The sequence below is a fragment of the Epinephelus moara genome, chromosome 10 (assembly GCF_006386435.1).
Source record: "Epinephelus moara isolate mb chromosome 10, YSFRI_EMoa_1.0, whole genome shotgun sequence".
NCBI lineage: Eukaryota > Metazoa > Chordata > Actinopteri > Perciformes > Serranidae > Epinephelus > Epinephelus moara.
The window spans coordinates 25576583-25598745 of record NC_065515.1 but is presented as its reverse complement, the minus strand read 5'-3'; the positions used below and the strand labels follow the sequence as shown (position 1 = coordinate 25598745).

Sequence of the window (22163 nt, the reverse complement as noted above, 5' to 3'; positions counted from 1 at the left end):
TTGTCAGGACTCACCTTATGACCTGTGGCGGTGCACACTGAAGCCCATTTTCTGTTTTCTCTCTCCTGTAATGAAAAGCAGAGGGCTGCTCTGTCGTCAGCTGGTAATAATGCAGCATTAGGTCCACATGGCTCGCTGATGGGCTCCCTGTTATACATTCAAACCTTTGATCTGCACCAGAAAATGTACAATGCTATCACCAGATTTAAGATGGGAAAACTTTTCAGGCAATGTGTACTTGCGTTTGTTGTCTTTTACACTGAAAAGTGTCGGCAACATTGTGATTGTTTAAACTGTGACAACAAATGACTCACATGAAATAGTAGAACCTTTCTGCTGTAGTTTTAAATTTAGGGACATACCATAAGCACAGAGGGTCTGGGCTTTCTGACTGTTTCTGTTTGAAGTGAGCCCTTTTTACACTGCCTCTTCAAGGTGGGAATTTCACGCCATTATGCCACCTCACTGTTGTGTATAAACGGTGCAATTGCTGAAGGGGGGGGGGGCAGAGTTGTCTCACCTTTAAGCCTGCAGCAGGGGTAGTAATAGCGTCAAATGATGTCTGTGTAAAAAGAACAGCCAGCAGGACGGGATTATGGATAGAACGGGTGTGACGTTTTGATGATGTAGGCTATTATGTGTGCACCCCATTAAGGTAGATTTAAAAAACAGCTGATAGCAGTTAGCAGCTAACTCAAAGAAGAAGGATAGTGGCCAGAAGTGTCTGCAAATTTGGAAAAAAGTTAGGTTTGGGATCTCCTTACCCTCTGAGCAGAGGACAAGATTAGCCACCATATAACAACACTGTTAAATGACTGATATTGCCATGTCGTTATTATATATGATGCACTGACAATGCGTATGGTATATGTCACACCAGAGGCCGAAGGTGTTGATATATTTTACGCCTCTTTTGCTTCTGTGACGCCTGCATGCTGTCTAAAATCACACACTAGAGGGGCATGATGCCACCGTTGTTTGATAATGCATAAAAATACAAAGGCGGCATGAAGAATGGACTCCATAGCAGCCCTATAGCACAGTCTCTGGGTAATAAGGGCTATACAGACTCAAAATGGGTCTTGCGCATTTGTTGAGCATTGAACTGGTAATTTGCACACTCAGGCTCAGGCTGAACAATTATTTTCTCCTTTTGCCGCTATACTGCCACACAACCAAGTATTTCATTTTCCAAGTGATGTTTCCATGCATTGTTTTTCCATCCACCTGTTTTTATCCACGTTTTCAATTTGTGCAAAAAAAGAAAAACCCCTGAGTGAAAATGCCAAATATTTGAGAAACTCTTTAAGTATTGCCAAAAAGTTTTTATGTTGGTGTATCAATGAAAGGTCAGTGCGACTAAGTGCAATGGAAACAGTTACAGCGAATAAATGGTGACATCCAGTCATGACATACTATCACTGCCGGCCAAAGCAAGTTCTCTTCATCATCTTTAGATGGCTTTTAACAGGCTTATGTATACACACAGGACTTTTACTAGAACTCTTCCAAGAGCACAGAGCTCTAATATTAGTTGTTCAAAACTCTCTTTTTCCATTGTCCAGTGTGCTCTCCTTTATTTTACATCCTCTGATTTCTTTGCACCTTCTTCTTCTGCAGTGGTATATAGACACCTAATTGGAGAATTACTGGCATTTATCACTTATCTTCTGCTAATTTTCTAAACATTTGGTTAAAAGTTGAGCTACATTTTGATAGAAACCTGACTTGTGACAATCTGTTTTTCCTATATTTAGTTTGAAGTACTTTTACGTTGTTGAGTTGGAAGAAAATAACTCTGGACAATCATAATGATTGTTTTTCATTTCCTTGTGTCAGAGAACATTTGTATGATATTGAACCTTTCCCAGCTTCCCCACTTAGACCCACTGGGCAGCGTTTGATTCTGTGAGCAGTGGTAGGTAATGGCAGCATTTTTTTTAAGGTTCAATTTGCAATGAATGGCATCCTGTCACATTTCCAAGCTCACAGCTTGTCATTTTTTCACTAGCTCTTCCACATTTATTCTAATTGCAGGGTTCATGATCCAACTAGTGAAATAGGAATCGAAGGTGGCAGGGCCCAACAGTCAGAAACATACTAATAGCCCTCTCCATTTCCTCTTGTTTACAGGGTCTGAGTTTCCCCAAGACCCCAGTGTGATAGCTACCACTTCATGGAACACCTCTAGTGATGGTAAAGACACACATAAACACAAACACACTCTCAAACACACTCTCACACACACACACAAAGTAGGGCTCAATTTCAATGCATTCTTAACAAACCTCATTCCAGAAAAATACGTTAAAGCTGTGAACACATCTGTTTCAAGCAATACATGATGTGTTCGCAGTGCAATTAACAAGTGGTGTGTTGAGCAGTAACCCCATGTGTGTTGTCTGAAATTACATTCAATGATGTGTTAAAAACTTACCCATCCTCTGTGAATGGTCACCTTTAGCAACCCAGACAACACCCATTGTCCCAGCGTAGGCCAATGTAGAGGATAATTGATGGAACGAATTACACATTGATCTACTCAGCATGTGGGAATACAGCCACAGGTGCACTGCATTTCCCTAATTTCCACTGACCTACTTTGAGTTCTCTCTTAGGCAGAATCTAACAGCGGAGCTTCAAAATGTGCTGCTGCTCTCACGACATCTTCTTACACTTTGCTTCATATACAGTATTCATCTGTCAGCCCAACTCCTAAGGCGACCCTCTTATTCCATCAACTTGCTGAGTTTGACTCGGTCAGGCATCCCCATCCCATTTGTGGGTAAATACAGGAAGTGTTAATGTGAAGTTGTAAACCCAGTTTTTTGCAGATGTGCTGCAGGGGCAGATCACAGGACTGAGATTTTAACGGAGCTGTAGTGGCAGAATTTTCACAAGGCAGATAAAGCACACTACTTGTTTTCTCTTTCAAGCAGAAATGTTTCATTCAAAATGTCTTCTGAAAGAGCCCATGGCACTTGTTTTTTTTACCAATCAGTACTGGTACACACAAAGATGTGACACAAACAGCACTGATCACATACTTGCCTGCATACTTTTAAAATGTGTATCCACTGAAGGGCAGATCGGGACCGAATCATTCCTGGCCGACACCAGAATGATTCTAATAATTATGCTGGCATTTAATTTAACTTGATTCATTCAGCCTGATTTTTTTGTTAGCTGATTTCTGTTTGTTACCTTTTCACTACAATTGAGAAAAAGCATGGATTAAGTTGTTATTCTTGGAAATCTTCTTACAAGATCTAGTGCAGCTGCATCAATGACATCATGCTTTTCATCATTTTTGTTGCCACTGGTAGTTCGGTAGCTCACTAGCTATGTGGGAAGATTTCCTTGTTCTTAATCCCACCTACACAGCTTTGATTGGTTGACTTTTTCTCCAGCTGAGTAAAATAACCATCAAAGATCACCAGATCTCAATACCAGAGTGGGATACTCTATTGTTAACTCTGCCAGATGTAAGCTGGGATGTCACCATGCATTTAGTTGCGTGTGTGTAGGTGTGTTTAGTCATTTGTCCGCAGCTAATCTCGCAAACTACTGAACCAATCAGCCTAATACTATTAATGTGCACATGTATGACTGTATGCTCAAAGACGTCTCATGGTTGCAGTGATTTACAGTTAAAACCTGTAAAAGCTGTTTCATGGACTGTTTCATACCATCATTGACTGCTGACTCCTCGTTCCTCTTAACCGGCTTGTAGGGAGGCGCAAATTTTTCAGAAATCAGATGGTTGCAGGCCACATTTTGGCCTTCGCTCTGGCTCAAAAACTGACATGCATAGGAGGGTTTGGTCTTATTTTGGACCAGAGCATCTGCAGATTAATTCCATACCTGATATTTTATAATCCACTGAACTAAGGCATATTTCGAGATAACTAAGTTGACTCTATTTGTTGTTTTTAAAGCCATCTTGTCTGTAAGGGAGCTGGGAGGGACGATTCCACCACGACAGTGGCACAGTGTTCCAGCTGCCTTGGCTGCTGCCTGGTTTTGGCCATCCGCTGCACAGTCGTACCACACCATGAGCGTTTCAGGAGCAGAGCGTTTTGCCTGCTCGATTTTGTTGATTTTGTTAATACCATTAAAAGTCCAGTTACAAATGGATCAGAAGATCAAATGGATGACATGGATTAAAGTTTCTGACTGTGTTTTAGTTATTAAAAATACGTCTTTCCTCATTATTGAATGATATTTATATTTCACATACAGCTCCTGCTAGCAGAACAACTCAATCTGCTCTGTGCAATGTGCTGCAGCTCCATCAAAAATTGATGATGCATGTATTTTTATTAGCTTCTGGTGTTTCTGAAATGTGGTGTGACACATCTGCTGGAACAACATTGTCTAGAATGGCTGCTAGCAGCCTGGGCGTCCAACTGGCAGAGACCTGCACTGTTCTGAATGCACCTTTCTACTGTAGTTACAGTAATAGTAAGATCACAGCAGAAAAAGCAGCAGTAGTATATCTCATATTAGTGCTTCTTCATAACTTTCAGTTGTTCTTGGCATTTGTTGTTTGCTGCTGACTCTGCTTGACATCTTGATATAATGCCCCCACCACTTATGTGCTGTCAGGATGCACATTTTCAGTACTCAATCTGTCTTACAAAAATAGTTTTTCTACATGGAAGAGAGAGCAGCCCACTCATGGTACCTGGACTGATGTGCTCAGGATCTCCAGGAGTTTCACAGTCCACTAACGGCATCTACATTTAACAAGCTTGTAGGTAACAAACTTGTCAACAAGTCCATTTTAACATGCACCCTACCTGGTCCAAAACCCCAAGAAAATTGTCTGTGGGATGCAATATGAAGATTAAAATGCCTTTTAAGGCTGCTCGGTTCTCCCACACAGGCTTGGCCAGCTAATTCCTTCCATTCCTCAATCAATAAGGGTTCTTGCCAGTTTAGTAAAATTATTTATTTTGTGGTGAGGATGGTCACGTCTCCTGGAGCTGCGCAGGTTTAGATCAGCAGATCCTGATGGAGGAAGCATTTAAAACTGCTATTCTTCTGTCAGCGCTGCAGGAATAGCTGAGTCAGATCCATAAAGTTTTCTGGATATATTCGTAACACCATTGCCCAGAGTTATCAGTCAAATCTCGCCCCCTCTCCTCAGTTTCCCTCGGGCTTTGAGAGCTGACGTCCGCCTAATCCCCCACGAAGATAACCTGACTTTGGAAGATCCTCAACATGAGACTTGACCTTTATTTTTGCTCTCTCATTTTGTCTGGTTTATTTAATTCATCTCTTGCAAAGCCCAATCTCCCACAACATCCGCCCCACAGCAGATTCAGTGTACACAAAAACAGACATTGTTAAACACACAGGCAAGAGCAAAGACGGTAGTTTCTGGACATGATTGAGCAGTTTAGGCAAGATAATGATTATGGTGACCAATCAAGGCTGTTTAAAAAGTCATACATACAATGAGGAGTAGTTCCAAACAAATCATAGAGACAGCTTTATTTTTCCACAACAACATGAAATATAAAAACCTACAAAGGCTTGCGCATGTGTGTTTGCGCGCACCCGTGTGTTCATAGTAGTGTATCTGTGTGTGTGTGTGTCAATTTGAGCTCAGCCCCGTGACTAACATCTGTTTCTTATCTGATGGATGGATGGTGATTGCACCACTTGTTTTGTCTGCAGGCAGGGAATGGTTTTGATTGACCAAGCAGACAGCATTCAGGTAGCGTGGCTCTATCACTATGCATCAGTAGCAGGAAGTTATCATGCTGAAAGAGGCTCATTATTGGGCTGAAATCAGGGGTGATGATAGTTTACTGAACTCATTTTCCCCGGGGCTTTCTTTTATTCTTCCCTTTTTTTGCTTTGTTTTATTCATTTCGCTTCCTTCACTTCCTTTCCTCTTTCTTTCTCTTTCTCTGTTGGAGAGGGACCCAACTTTAATGAAATTCACCTTTAGCCGTAGCTGGCATCGCTACAGTCCCAGCTCCTCTGTGTATCTACTGAGTGTGTTTAGTTAGCTGTGCAGCCACTCAGGTTTCTGCGCCTGTGTCTTGCTGAGAGCAGCCTTACTCTCGTGTATATGTAATTGTATGTAGACATACATCCACATATAGAAATACAATGTTGCATGGTGAGATGAAAAGGTATTGTGTAACTTGTCTACTTTGGGACATGGATAGTTTGTGTGCGTTGCGGTTGTGTGGGTGTGCGTGTGTTTACGTTTGTGTGCCTGCGTGTGAGTGTTTGATTGTACAAAGCCACTGCGAGCAAATGCGCGCTGATGACAGGGCACCGTTTAGTCGCCTGCCACATTAAAGGGACAGTCCTCAGCAATGGTTTGAGTTTCACAGTACTCCCGGTGCCAAATACCACAACACTCACCACGAGACAATTACATACAGAGCGGCTTTGTTACACAGACATTGGCAGGACATCTTTGTCTTCTTCACCTCTCTTCTCATCGTCTCCTCTTGTCTCCTCTTTCCTTTCTTCTGCTCCCCGCTGCTTCATTGTCAGTTATTATAACAGCTAATGAAGTGTGCAGGCGAACAGCTCCAAAAACCATTTTCTTTTCCATCAACTCAGCTAATGAGACGGCGTTAAAGTGACTCAGTTTGTGTGTGACCTCTTGCCTTTGGCAGAACACACGTGTCTTTTAAGAGCGGGTCTGTTCTCAATTAACAAATAAAGCACTTGCTGTTTTTAGATGATACAGTCAGACTTAACAGGGACATTAAAGGGATAGTTCACATCTTTTAAACTGGGGTTGAATGAGGTACTTGTCCATCGTCAGTGTATTGTATACAGTAGATGTCAGTCGGCACGCCCCTTGTTTGGAGAAGCAGGCAGATATCTGACATGGGAGCTAAGCAATGTACTGCTGTGGACAGGTGCCGCAACAAAATGTATTTTAGTTACCTAACAGTTAAGGTGCATGCTATATTTATAATATTTTCACTGCTTTCCAGTAGGGAACTAAAGTCCTTATATTGATTTCTTCAAAGCCAGACTCCATTGAGAAAAACAGTGATTTAACACAGGAGCTACCCCGTCAGAAAGGGCTGTAGGAAGGAAAGATAAAGTGGTGAAAATATTTTCAATATAGTGTACACTTAAACTGTTATAGATTTTTTAGGTGGCTAAAATACATTTTGCTGCTGCCCCCATCCACCGCTGTACATTCAGGTCAGACTCCAGCCTGCTTCTCCAAACTGGGGGGTGCTGACAGAAGTCTATTGTTTATAATATAGTTACTATGGATACCCCATATGAGCCCACATATATAATTCTGAACTATCCCTTTAAGTCTGTCAAGAGTTGCATCAGCCACGTAGGCGAGATTTGGTCCACTTCATTCATAACAGGCACAGATTCCCAGCCGACCCCTCATGACTTTGTGTTGATAGTTGGGATGTCAAATAAAATGAAAACACGCACCCACACACAAAAGTAAGCATACACAGACACACTCTCACGCACCCTCACTAAGACAAATGTATCACCAGTAGCAATGACCTCAGGTGCTACCAGTGTGTATTCGCACGCCTCTGCGACTGATGTCAGCATAGCATATTGAGCATGGATGTTTTTCTTGTGTGTGATTATGAGAGGTGATGACCTGTGACTATGAGGGAGTGTTGCAACACTTTTTCCTATCAGAGCTTCTCTGATCTGAGTCACACATTTCACACACCTGGAGCCAAACTAAAACCATGTATCTTCATCTTCACACACACACGGAGTGCAGAGTGAGCAAGAAATATATGTAAAAAAAAAATTTAAAAAAAATCAATATCCCTTCACATTTTGAGCCATGTAGCAAGAAAGAAATATGTTTTTTGATATACCAGAAGTGCAACCTTATAGTTCAAGAAAATTTGTCCTGCCTACAGACTTATAAAACCCTGCGAGAAATCAATTAAAGGTCTGAAAATCATTGTTATCAAGTATAAATCAAGGATTTCTGGATTCCTGAACAGATTTAGACTCCAGATTTACAGTATATTTGTTCACTGAACACTAATGACAGGCCGTTTCACACTTAAAGAAATGGGACATTTTCATTTTCCAAGTACTTTGAGTTGGTTACTGTCACAAAATCTGTGTAAAACAGCACAGCAGAATAAAGTTTAATCGGGGAATATTGTTACGTAACAGTTTAATGCTTGATACAAAGGGAACACAGTCATGTCTTCTATCTCAGTGCTCGTACAGTTGCCTCATGACATCTAAAGTGATTACAAATGATAACAGTCTAGACTCAACAGATTAAACTGAGCCTCACACACATTGTACATTTTATTAGTGCTTTCGCGTTCCCTTCTATTGGAGCATGCTTCTGAGTTAATAATCATATGAGAGCTGAGTGACCTGGCTATCAATTAGCTACAACCCATTACACCACCTATTACATTTTATCAGATTTTGCCTTGATAATGTAATTACAAGGCTTGCTAAAGAGAGGACACAGGAGCCTGTGTCAGTATATTAAATGTTCTTTAAGTGTGTGTATTTCTGGGTAGATACTCTGCAAAAGAGTAATAATATAAGAGTAATACACACACTTCAAAGTGAGATATGTTTTTTTATGTCTGGAATTGTAGCACATACATGGGCAAGAATTTAATGTTTGTTCTGATACAGTTCCAATGGTTTATTGATATCGTTTTATTATTAACTTCAGCATTGACCTCCTGGACGTTTTTTTTCTGGCTGCCGCACTGTAATGTCGAGAGCCAGGACAGTACAAATAAGGGAGACTGTTGTGTATGTAGAGAAAGGAGGACAGATAAAAAGTGGGTGAGAAGAGAGTGGTGGTGGTGGTGGTGGTACGGTCAATGGTGGGAGTCTCCTCATATTGTCACACACTTGTTAGTACCACATTGCTGTGTTAAGCCTGGGGCTTTGGGGAGGACAGTGTGAGTGTGTATGTTGTGCACTACAGTAGAGATTTTAGTACACACACACACACACACACACACAGAGGCTGTATGCCAAGACAAATGTGCCCACTTCTCTTCTTCACAAACACATCTTAGGCCCTCATTTTACACACCTCGTGACAATATGTTAGCTGCAGGCGTCAGATTAGCTGCACATACAACCACAAGGGTTGCTATGGTGCCAGAGAGTGCTAAGTAAGGGCACTGGCATGCTCCAGCCAAAGTGCTTGTCTGATTGTCTGAGACCCTCTTCCCACACTCCTTTCGTACGTTGGTATTATGGAGGCTGCATCCAACTACGGACAATCGGAAATTCACGCAAACTTCGCTGATCAACTTTGTATTGGTGAGAAGGTGATAGTCATGCTTTTTTTTTTTTTTCATTACTCTTTTGCAAATGAGTGCAACACCAGGACCCTCCAAACCTGCTAGGGAGTCATCTTAAACTAAAACTTTGTTGTAGATACAGCTTAAGGGCCTTTCTTTGTTCCAAATCTGGCCTCTCAGGCAGCACTTACACCCATGGTTTCTTGACCTGAGAGTAATACATGCCTGACAGGCTTAATTCAGGGCGTTAAAGCTTCCTGTTAACACATAGCTTTATACCAACTGTAACAGGACTGAAGCTGAATTAAAATTTCCTCTTACCAGAACTATTACATACCTTAATCATGATTTTCGTAGGCCCTGATCACACAGAAAGCGTTTCAGCAGCTGGAGGCGGCTTTTTCTAATTGTTTTAAATGGGAATGAAGCTTTTTGGTTGCGTATTTTGCGCATACCTCGGGTTTCTGCGCTCTAGGCGCCTGCCATTTTTGCCTGAGTGATCTGATCTGAAGATGAAAAAACTTCAACTCAGAGCAGAAAAGTGCCCCACGTCATCTCAGCTTTTTTTCCATTGTCTAATCAGATGATTTAAAAGGCAAGCCATCTGTGGTGGTCATGCCATCAAGTTAACAGTTGGTATACAGTGGAAGAGAAGCTGGTGGTAGCAGTTGCTGGATACCCAGAGCTATACGGCCCAGTGACAGACAGCACATTGTCAAACTGCCCCAAGTCATCCTAAAACATGTCTGTAAACAGCCATCATCGAGGCGAAGCTCCTGGACCAACTGGTGGTGCTCCCCATGATCCACCCTCTTTTTTGGGGTCTCATGTACCCACACAGATCTCTGTTTCACCGTGCCCAGCTAACTATTTGCTGACAGCCTCTCACCCTCAACCAGAGGGTAACAAGTTACTAATTACTGTGAAGAAATAAATTTAATAAATTCATCTCAGATTAATTACATAGCAAGGTTAAGATAAGGAGGTGATGGCGTGGTTGCCTGCCAACAATAAAAAGCCACAGCAGCCTTTTTTTTTTACTAGCAGCATTTAATTTTAAAAAAAAAAGGCAGTACAGTGTGCCTTGCGTTTGGCAACCTGCAGTAAGCTTTCTGTGTGATCGGGGTCTTTGCGTTCTCTTAACATGTTTTTTCTGCTGACTTGCAATCTTTTAATCAGAGGATAAACAGATATATTAGCAGAGAGCAAGACAGAGTGCAGCTTTGGAAAAGACAGCAGTGCCCTTGTTGGGAAGCGAGAGCTGGCTACTGTGAAATGTTTCTGGTAGAGTTAAGTTTTAATCTTTCAACAACTTTACCTGGGTGATCATTTGATTTGATCAGACATATGTCTCAAAAAAACAAATCAGAAAGTTATATTTTGATTTGCAAAAAAATTTAAAGGTTAATTGTGTAAGATTTAGAGGGATTTAGTGGCATCAAGTGGTGAGGATTGCAGACTGCAACCCGCTGAAACTTCTCCTGGTTGGAATTCTGTCAGTGTTTATTCTTCAGGAGGTTTTTACCAGGAGTTGAATTATCTGCAGAAGTCTCCTCCTCTCCAACACAAATGGACCCGGTGATTTAAACCTGTAAAATCACTGAATAAAGCCGTTTCCTGTTAAAAATAAAAAGTGTTTTTCCAATGCTTTCGTTATGGAGGAGCTGCCAACTACAGTGGCCAATGCAAAAATATGAATGGCCCTATCTAGAGCTAGTTTGGTTTATCTGTTCTTGGCTACTGTAGACACATGACAGTGCAACATGGTGATCTCTGTAGACGAGGACCCACTCCTTATGTAGATATAAATGTCTCATTCTAAGCTAATAAAAACATAATGTTTCTTATTTTCTGGTGATTAAAAAAAACATACTTATTATATTATATGTAGTTTCTGCAAGTATATCCCCCACACACTGAACCTTTAGATGTTAAAGTTGTCTAGTGCAGTAAAGCCTGATTAATTTGCATGCGATAGTAAAGATGTAAATGAGTGGATGTTCTTGCATATGTAAGCGTGTGCCTCTATTTTTACTTCTCAGCGTCTCTATTCACACAAATTGAAGTTTGTCTGACTAGTATTTGAGATTCCCCTGTATGTGTTTTTCCTCCTTTGTTTGTTTTGGCCGGTACGTGTAACCAGGAGCATTTCTGCATACCTAAAATGGGTTTTGGGGTCGGGGCGAACTTTCCAGAAGTTTTTCATGACATTAACACCAATGTTTTTCCTGCACATTAAACTCTTAGGTGGCCCTCAAGATTGTTTTTTTCCTGACCACCTTGAGGAAGAATGTGGTTCTGGAGATAATCATGCAAAAATGTTTTGCTTTGTCTTTTCCAACACCGTCTGAGCTCATTACAGTGGGTTCTGACAGCTTCATGTTCACCCCTTAAGGTTGTTTCCTTCAAAGCTTTCACCCACAACACAGGTGATGTTGCTTCATAAGCTCATACATAAGTTGGGGAAAACCCTCTGGCATCATACAGCTATGATGAAAAGTGAAATTAGGTGTCACTACAGTGGCAGCCACGAAATAACTTGCAAAACCAGGCTATGAATATGTGTGTGTTGAAACACAGTTGTTTTACCACTATTTTTTTTATACAGCAGCATGTGTTTTTTTATATCTTGCTCTGATATAGTACAGAAAGTGTCTTTTATTTATATTGTAGTTCTTGGCCGTGTCTGATACAGTGTTTTCCCTCTCCTTTTGTCTTTTTCTTTCTCAATCATCTCCCTCCTGACGTTTCCTCTCACTTGGCCACTTTTAGATATTTTCTTTTCCTTCCTCTCCTCTTTCCTTATCTCCCTTGTATTCATTCCTCTCATCTCTCCTCTGCTTCTATGTCTTCCAGGGCCCTTCTTCATCCGTCTGGAAGCTCCCATGAACAACATCACCACCTCTCTGGGACACACAGCTGAGCTTTTCTGCCGTGTGTCCGGCAACCCACCGCCCACTGTGCGCTGGCTGAAGAACGACGCCCCTGTGGTGCAGGAGCCAAGACGGGTCTCGTACCGGTCCACGCCTTACGGATCACGCCTCCGCATCCGCAACCTGGACACTACTGACACGGGCTACTTCCAGTGCACGGCCACCAACACCCAGGGCACCGTGTCCACGACAGGCGTGCTGTTTGTCAAATTCGGTAAGGGGAGTTGAGTGGCAACAGTAGCATCTGCCGAGCATTTGAAACCTTACTGGCATGCAGATGTCACAACGAAGAAGCTTTATGACGAGTGTTTTACGCACATACTGTGACAAACAAAGACATTTTTTCCAACTCATCTTTTCCTACTGGAGATCTGGCTTCTCTCAGTAACACTCCTCTCCGCTGATTCTCGCTTGTAGCTGGCAGCTTGTGCAGAGAAAAATCTGGGAGCAATATTGTTTATCCTGTTGTAAAAAAATCCCCTTGTCTTCTTTTCCAGATCCACTCCCTACACCTCTGCCAGGAAGGCCAACGTAAGTCGCTTTTCCTCTATCCATTTTTCTCTCTGTCAGTCTGTTCATGCTGTACTTTACCATAATGTAATGCAGAGGACGGTTTCTCAAGAATGTTTTCTGACATGTGGCTCGCAAATGCTCACATTTTACAAATTATTTTCACTTTCAGGTAGATTTGCAAGTCCAACAGAGCTCTTACATGCGACGATTCAAGGTTTTTTTGTTTTGTTTTGTCTAATGTAAAGTGTCAAAATCACAGCGTGCCGTTTGCAGATTTGGTGATGCAACCCTGAATCATTTAGAGGAAGAGAAGGAGATAAGCTAATTTGATTTGCTATCTATACTGATAATCATAATTGGGCTTGTTTCCAGTGTGTCCATAATAGGAGCAACTTTCATTACAGACAATATGAACTTCTTTACTTGACACATAAAGACGAAGTTACAGTTCGGTAAATTGATTAAAGAGCATGTAACGTTTCCAGTGTTTGCTGACATACTGTCTGCTGTGGGAAACCTGGAAAATACAGCATTGTTTTTCTACTATATACTGCTACTTGCAAAGAGCCACTCCAAAAACTACTCTGCAGCATATTCATTGAGCAATCACTCACATCGTAACAAGGCTTGGTCTGTAATTTTCCATTTTATTGGTGCAGGTCTCAGTGTGGCTTAATGAATATTTAATATGAGCCTTTATTAAATCCCAAATGTCTGATGCTCTGCGCTGCTGTTTCTGCACAACCATCACAGCTCACATGGTTCACATTTGAATACGGACTGTGTACACTCAGCCATGGGCAACAGTTGGGAATGTGGACCATGTGGACTCTGTTGGGTGGGAACAGCACTGTTCACCAATCACAAAGCAGATGTTGACATCTGTAAAACACTATACAGCGTCTATAACAGGTCTGTACGCACGCTGATCCTCGTAGTGTTTGAGAAACTGGGATAATTTGCTTTCAGCCAACTCTATTGAGAAAACAGGACGTAACTCGACATGTTAACAAATTCAAAACCTGTGCCATTCATTTAATTTCAGGGCAATAATGAGACATTCATCTGCTTTCAGCGCTATAATGAAGTTACTATAATTAAGAGTGAATGTCTTGTGCCTACTACAGAGTTAAGTTGATTAACTGAGGTCTCCCTAAAATATTGCTGCCCGAAATGAGCAGTATAGAAAATTGACACACATCTGTCTCTGTGGTTTCTTGTTATATAACCTTTTATAGTCACATAACTAGCTGCCAGCTGTCTGAATGTACAGCAGAACTAACCACAGTCCTAATCTCTTAACATGACCATGCACATCAAGTTAAATAGCACAGAGAGTAGCAAATAAAACCAAACGATACAAAATAATAAAGAAAAAGTATCCACAAATACATTCCACTAAAACATTTTCATGTTCTTGGCAAGAGCAACACTGCTGCCCGAATCAAAATTTTGTTTGAGTCTGGCGAGCTTCTTCTGCTTTGTTTTGACGTCTCCCCAGTGTTGTGGGATAAAGCTCTAAGAACTTTCTCAGTTCGTTTGATTCTCGCAGGATCAAAGGAGTTAAGCTGGATGATTTTCCCCAGTGACATTATGGCAAGGCTCGCTGCCATGTTCCATGCGGCGTTCTGTGAATCAAAACTGCTGGCACCAAGTGGATATCAGACACTTACTAAATCCACTCGCACACTGAGGCGACTGCATGCACATACGCACACGTGTGAGCGTGTAAGCGTGCTCCGTTTCAGACATCTGTTTTTACCATTCCTTTGTTTACATGTTTTGATTGTGTTTTTTTTCCCGTGCAGCTTGTTTCATAGATGAGACAGTTGGCTTACAAAGGAATCACAATTTTCTCAAGGGAGTTATAAATAAAGAGGAAAAATCAAAGAGGCTGGCCTAACATAAAAAAAACAACAACACTGGAAATAAACTAAAATGGAAAAATGAATGTAGATTTGAAAAATGGGAGGATGTGATTTTGGCTAAATTACATGTTGACATAAGACATTATCCGGATGACATTGCTAATCCAATTTCTCCCATTGGAGGAATGATTTTGCAGCAATCCAGTAAAAGTTAAGTGATTAAATTTTTAAATCTCCTAGACTCCTTTTAACAACCCCCTCTGGACATTTTGAAGTATGTATACTTTCATAAAGTATGTGCACAAATATAAGTTTGTGGAATTGTCGTTTTTCTAGTGAAAAAAAAATCTTCTTGTATCTTTTTTTAGGACTTACAGATGTTTTCTGCTCTTACTTCATGATCATGATGCAAGGGGCTTTATGCAACATTCAGAGCGTTTGAATATTCTGGATGCAGTTCTCAACATAGAGGTGGCTGAGCAGACAGCTAACAGCTAAAGCTGCTAATTCCATAAACAGTGCTAAACAACAGCAACAGTGCTGACCGAGCTAACAGTGTTAACCAGGGAGGACAACCACAGGGTTGGTGCTACGCTTCCAAGACAGTGCCATCCGAATATTAGTGGCAACCACCTTGTGCTTTGTTCACACTACCAGGAACTAAGCAAAAGGCTAAAAGTCATTTTCAATGGATGTCAGTGACATGAAGCTACAAACTGACACCCGACATTTGATGCACTACAAATCAAAGATGAGCTGACCGTCCGCAACTTTTTTCAGTGCGTCAATGATGCAGTAAACATCAACCAGTCTAGCTGTTGTACTGTGTTACTTAGCTTAGTTAGCTGATGCTATGCTAGCTTTGTTAGCATTGCGGTGCTCAACCAAAGACAAACTTTAGATGATGTTCAATTAAGGTGCCTTATGGCAAGTAGTAGACACACACAAGCCAGTGAAGACGTTACTACATTAATGAGAGCTTGAGCTGCACTTCATCTTTGACTCAGCAATAATGTACAGAACAGCATTATGAGCACAGTGCAAAGTGGCAGTGATGAGCTAGCCATTGGGATACAGGCATGCACTCACATGCACACACAGCAGGACCGGCTTACCACAACAAACCACAGAGAAGCTCGGATTACAACACACACAGAAGGAGTGTGACTTCATTCTCTGCTCAGGACGCCGTTACTCCACTATATCCTTCCACAGCAAATAGCAGTTAACTGCTAAATAATGTATAAATTGCTTTAAAGGCTCATGGTTATGTTCATGATGATAATTGTCACGATGATGATGAATATTTGGCAGATGTCTTATGAGATGCTCCAGCTGAGTCAGTCCCACAGAAGCTTCTTGTCTCATTTTTAGCACTGCTTTAATTTAATCATTTGAAAGGTTGACGCTCACTGACGTACAGCTTCAACATGCTAAACTTTACACTATGCAACTTTGAATAAATTAAGTTCTCCTTGTGGTTTTTTTCTCTGCCAGCTTGTAAAGGAAAGTGTTCAGTATGCGATCTTGCGTCTCATTAGTCATTACAGCCTCCATTTAAACAGACAGGGGCCTCCTTTGACAGCAGCTGAGCTGCAGTGGTGGTGGGCTGATCATCACTGCTGCTCATCATTAGTGCCACGGCCGACTTATTAGCTGTAAAGTATGGTGGCAGGCCGTCAAGAAGACAGGGTCACCTAATGATGACACGTGATGACCTGGAGGTGCTTACCTCATGCCACAGCTGTTAAAACGTCAAACTTCTGCTCCTCGCCTCAAAGTTTTCGGGAAGACATCTGGTCCAGGCGCTTGTCAGTTTAAGTGAAATATACTTTTTTGAACCTCCCACTCTCTCCAGTCATCTCTGTGCTCAGCGTGGTGTTACAGAGAGCTCAGTGACTTCCGTTTTCTTGGGATGGGTTTGCCACAAATATTACTCACAAATTTGGGGGAAAATTTCTCGCCACCCACCTTGTTGAACCTGAACATAACATGAACTTCATGTCCTCAGTGTTGTCTTTGCTTCGGTCTGTGCTCTGATTTCCATTCCCTCTACGCTGGGCTTAAGTATACACTCTGTGGTGTGTGGGACATTACAGTGTGTGTATGTGTGTGTGTATGTGTGTGTGTGTGTGTGTGTTCGTATATATCCTCAGGGGCTGGGTTTTTGAGAGAAGCCACAGGCAAACTCGGAGGTTTCAACTACGATTCAGGCAGCTTGTGTCCAGTGTAGCCGCTTAAGACCAGAGCAGAAAACTACAGCAGGAGACAGGGAACAGGAGACAGGAGGATGAGGACAGGAGAAATGGTGGAAAGTTTGATGCGTGGACTTTTCCTTAAGCACAGGCATTTTTAGATTTCCAGAGCTTCAAGTCATTCAAGACAAGTTTATCAGTAAAATCTCAAGTCTGTAAAGGCAAGTTTCGAGTTTTCATAAGCATATTGCGAGTTCGGATGAACATCTTTCAGGTCTCTGGATGCTGACTGTGGAAATGACAGATGAAGTTTCCTTTTAAAGCATTTGCTAGTGTTTTATGACTCAATAAATTCAATTCAATTCAATTTAATAATTTAATGTGGTTATGCAGGGCCTGTCTGTTGCTGTCTTTTTATTTATTTATTTATTGCTCCAGGATTTTGCACAGTCAGAACCTGAGGACTATGAAGCAAAAAAATCATGTTTTAATTTAAGGAATAGTTTGACATTTATTCACGTTTTTGCCAAGAGTTAAATGAGAAGATCTGGCACCAGCAGCCGGTTAGCTTTGCTCAGACTGAAGACTATAAACAGGGGGAAACAGCTACTGTATCCTGGCTCTGTTCAAAGGTAACAAAATGCATATGCCAGCACCTCTTAAGTTTACTATTTAACACGTTATACCCCATTTATTTCATCCATATAAAAAAAAAAATGAAAAAACGACACTCCCTGTGCTCTCTTCCTCTCTATTCCTTTTATATGCAGTCTCACAGCAGTCCAAGTCAAGCTGCAAGTCCTCATTTTTGTGACTTGAGTAGGTCTGACTCAAGTCAAAGTTTAGAGTCTAATATCTACAACTCTGATTTAATTAACTTTCTAATCCTTAATTTATCAATATGCCACCAGTTATCACTCACAAAGAGAAAGACCAGTGAATCTCCTCAACACTGTGCCCATGCTCCTCCTCTTCATTCTCCTCCCTCCGCACTCCCCTTCCCTTCCTCCCCTCCTTGGAGATGTTTTAATAGAGCCAGAATAAACACAGGGTGAGGGGAAAAAGTCTCGCCTGCCAAAATTAGACCCCCAACTTTCCCCGTCGCACTCTTTCTCTCTCTGTACGCTGCCACACTTCCTTCATTTGCAGGAAAAAAAAGATGGAGACGGCGGGAGAGTGAAGGGAGTGAAAGAAAAACAGTGTTAGCAGGGTAGGAGGAGGATGGTACCATTAACACTCGGGGGCTGCATGTTGTTCTTTGATTCCCGGGTTCTTGCGGGGTCGGCGGCGTTCAGGTGTGATTAGCTGTGTGACTGGAGGTTTGGCTGTACGCTGGGATCAGAGTTAATAAGTCCTTACTGAGGTCTGCGTGCAAACTGCAAACACGCTAACAGAGCAGGCTCAAACGGTCCATGATGCAATTACACGCTCTTTTTTTAGAGCCCTTTTTCTACTAAATGAATCCATAGGATTAATTTAATCTTCATCACTCACATTAGGCAGCTGAAATTTAAATGACTTTAATATTTCTTACAGGAATGTTTTTTCTTTCTGTCTGTTGGAGCCATTTGAATGAACACATTATCAAAGAAAATGAACAGTTTTGCAAACCAAAGACATACAGCATCGACTAATCAGCATTCAAATAAGTATTAGTCATGATAACTTAACTAAGCACTTGAGTGGTGTATTGTACACAATGTTAGTTCTGAGCGGTTCTTTGGTGTTAAGGTGTCATATAGTACCGCTGCCACAAGAACTTTTTAACCCCCTGTATGTACCATACAGGACCAGTAGAGAACTTGTCAAACCCCTGTATTGTTCTTTAGAGATTCTCTCCTGGTTCTAGTTTAGTTTAGCTTTTTGTTGAAAGAATAAAAACACTATAATAAGACAGCCTGCAAAGACTGTATTTCCAGAGGATAACATATTAAAACATATTATCTTTTTGCCCCCATGCACACGCAGATATTCCAGGTTTAAAAAGGTGGGGCGTCGGTGGCTTAGTGGATAGAGCAGGCGTTCCATGTACAGTACAAGTCTGTTGCCGCAGCGGCCCAGGTTTGACTCAAGTCTGTGGCGCTCTGCTGCATGTCCATACCCCTCTCTTTCTCCCCCTTCATGCTTAACTGTCCTATCTAAAGGCAAAAATGCCCCAAAAAATATCTTTACAAAAAAAAAAAAAAAGGTAACATATTGTGTTCTTCAGTAAGCCAACATTTTGTTAAAAAAAAGATAAATAATAAGTAATATCTAAAGTTGAAGTTTAATTTAGAAGCACATTGACTCATCTATGGTATTATCTGTCATCATTCAAGTGCCCCCAGGCTCAAAAGTGTAAAAACAATGGCATTTCTAATGGTTCTATATGGCAGTATTTGATATAGGCGCAGTATAGCACCTTTAACAGATGGGTGCCATATAGCACCAAAACAGGTCCCCCTATGATTATGACTGTTCATTGGTACTGTTCAGCACCATTTTTGTTTAAAATAAATTGAGTAAAAGAATGTGTGATGTGATCACACAGAAAATTGTCCCCCAACTTTGCATTTCCCCTCACTTCTCAGGAGCTTTAGTGACTTTCAGCCCATTGTTTTGGTTTTACAGCTCAACTTTACTGCTTTGGTTCCATCTGCTCCCATGATGCCATTTTAGGTCACAATAAAAAAGCTGTGATAAACCCACCGTATACACTTTTCTTGGCACCAAATGGCAGACAGACAATGTTAGCAACTAGCTGGTGAACATAGTGGAGCATTTAACAGCTACCATCAGGGGTGATTGGAGAGCAGCAGCAGCGCTACAAGGAGAGTGAATATTAGACTTGCATTTAACAGGTGGCCATAAACACACCTCTGAACACTGAACACTGAAAAAATCTGTTTGGTTGGTGCAGGTTTAACTTCATTATTTCACAATTTTACAAAAAAATCCCAGCTGCTTTTATATGTCGTAAAACGTTCTTGTTGCCTACATATTTTTAATCCGACAGCAGTGGTAAACAGACTTCACGCAACGCTGCCGCTGATCTCAGAATCTCTGTCTGTGTTTATAATAGAGGGGTTTTCTCCCTGTTTGAAAAGATTAATACAACTACACCCTGGCTGTCAAAGCTGTTTAAATTTCTCAAAACTTTCCCCCCTTTTCTCTCAGCACTGGCAAAAAAAGCAATTACAAAAATAGCTGCTTTTTTTTTTTTTTTCCTTCTTCCCTTTCCCTCCACCGTGCCTCTCCACTCTCTCCTCTGGTCCCGTTGCACTGGAGAATAAAGAGGACAGGTTTAACAAAGACCAGATTGACTCTGCACTGTGTTTCTCTGGCTTCTTTTTTGTCTATGCGCCGACCTTTCTCCTGCTTGCTTATCTTCAATCTTCCTGTCATTTGCTTCGACGTGTTCCCCTTTTTTAAAGAAACTGATGATTGACAGTATTTGATGGAAGTTGTGCTCTGCTGTTCGTCTCCTCATTATTCTCCTTTGAACATGAAAGGACCTTATTTAAATGATATTTTACATTCATATGTCGCACCAAACCACTGTTGACAGTAAATTCAATGTTTGCACATGCCTAAAAGTGCTGCTTAGTTAGATTTATATATGTTTATGTCTGTGTGTATAGCTACATCGGCGATACAGTAAGACCTTGATTTACTTTGTGTAAGTTTGTAATTAATATGTCAGATGAGATCTTGTTTGGGTGTAAATTGACGAATCACAGTGGTTACTCTAATCAGGCATGTTTAACCGTAATACAGTATAAACACACAAGCAACTTGTGTGTGTGTGTGTGTAGCTCTATAATTAGCCACCTGTCAACACACTGGATTAAATTGACCTGGGAGCTGACGTGACAAAGACCCGTGAGGCCCGTGCTGCCATCCAGCAATTCAATTATACAGTCACAGCATCAAAGAGTTAAAAATGAAGGAGTAATTTGACTTTGAATTGACAGGACTGTAGCTCGTGTGTCTCACCCACAGCGCCGCACAGGTTGATTGACAAATGAGTTTAAGGAAGTAGTCTCCAAAATGTGTAATGACTTGAAGATGTCACTCTGCAATGATCTTGACGCTTGCTCGGGCCTGCTCAAAAGTGTTAGACGCTGAAATGTTTGTTTACAGTAATCCTTACAGATTTATTGATACCCCGAAAGCTCTTTTCTCTTCTCCTCTCTGCTCGGCAGCAGCTGTTGTGAAAGGCTTGTACTTATCATGTCTGAATGATTAGCATCTGATTTATTAAGACGTCAGGTAATTACACAAGAGCTGCCTCTGAGTACCTTCTAGGTGTGTTCAGTGAGCGTAGGAGGATGAAAGGATGCCGTCAAGGGGTGTTATCTGGCAAACATCAGCAAAGCATCCAAAATCCTTATTAATGAAGTAACAACATGTCAAAGCATTAACTTAAGCTGCAATTAAGCTCTTAGCTGAGATAATTATTTAGGGAATCTGTTGCACATATTTTGCTCTCAGCTATATCCTCTCAAGGTCTAGACAGACGGGCAAACCAGCAGGCTGACTGATCTAACTGTGTGGCATAAAGAGCTACAAGTCACTGCAAGCTAAATGAAATCAATTTAGGGTGATTACCACAGTGCATTAGCTGCTTAATGAATATAATGTTTGTGTTTAATGAGCACACAAGCACAACTCCCAGCATGAACAATATCACTAATTGTCAGATGTTGTGATCGTACATTAATATTTACTTTTTTTATATTCAGTGCAGCGTCCCTGAGGTCCTTTTTGTGGTGCCTTCATTTTTTATCTGCTGTCTTCCAGTAAAATACAACATGAGTGTATTTTAGCTTTCCAACCACAACCCTTTTGATATACCTGCACAATTTAATCAGCTACTATTGACACACAGGAAAACTGACTGCTTTCGACTGCTTTTGATGTGTCCCACCGCCACATTTTCTTCACTGATTCGTGGTCAAACAGCTCTCTGAAGGCTCTGACAGATGCAAAAAACGCAGAAAGTCAAACCTGTTCCTACATTAGTATATACTTTCTGGAAACAGAACCTCGAAGATTGGAGAAAGATCTGTGGGAGGGGGNGCTCTCTGAAGGCTCTGACAGATGCAAAAAACGCAGAAAGTCAAACCTGTTCCTACATTAGTATATACTTTCTGGAAACAGAACCTCGAAGATTGGAGAAAGATCTGTGGGAGGGGGTAGGGTAGGGTTGGGTTAAGGGTTATGAAATGTGCAGGTGTTGTGTGCTATTTGTTATTACTTTTATCTTTATTCTTATCGCATTATTTTGTTTTTATTGTTGATTTGTCATTGCGTTAGTTTTGATCTGCTTTTCCCAACTGCACATAGCAAAGATGTTATCTTCTCTAATGGTATAAGTATTACATTACTACATCTGCA

At 41.2% G+C, this 22163-nt stretch overlaps 1 protein-coding gene across 2 annotated transcripts in view; it reads left to right on the top strand.

Annotated features, from left to right (window-relative positions):
• Positions 1-22163, top strand: part of ror1 (receptor tyrosine kinase-like orphan receptor 1) — a 152763-nt gene that overhangs the window by 97410 nt on the left and 33190 nt on the right. Inside the window, exons 2-4 of one of the 2 annotated variants that reach the window (XM_050055509.1) lie at positions 2134-2196; positions 12132-12422; positions 12706-12739. In XM_050055509.1, the coding sequence (XP_049911466.1) occupies positions 2134-2196; positions 12132-12422; positions 12706-12739 (388 nt within the window). The remainder of the gene's footprint in view (positions 1-2133; positions 2197-12131; positions 12423-12705; positions 12740-22163) is intronic. The other variant, XM_050055511.1, reaches the window with a different exon arrangement.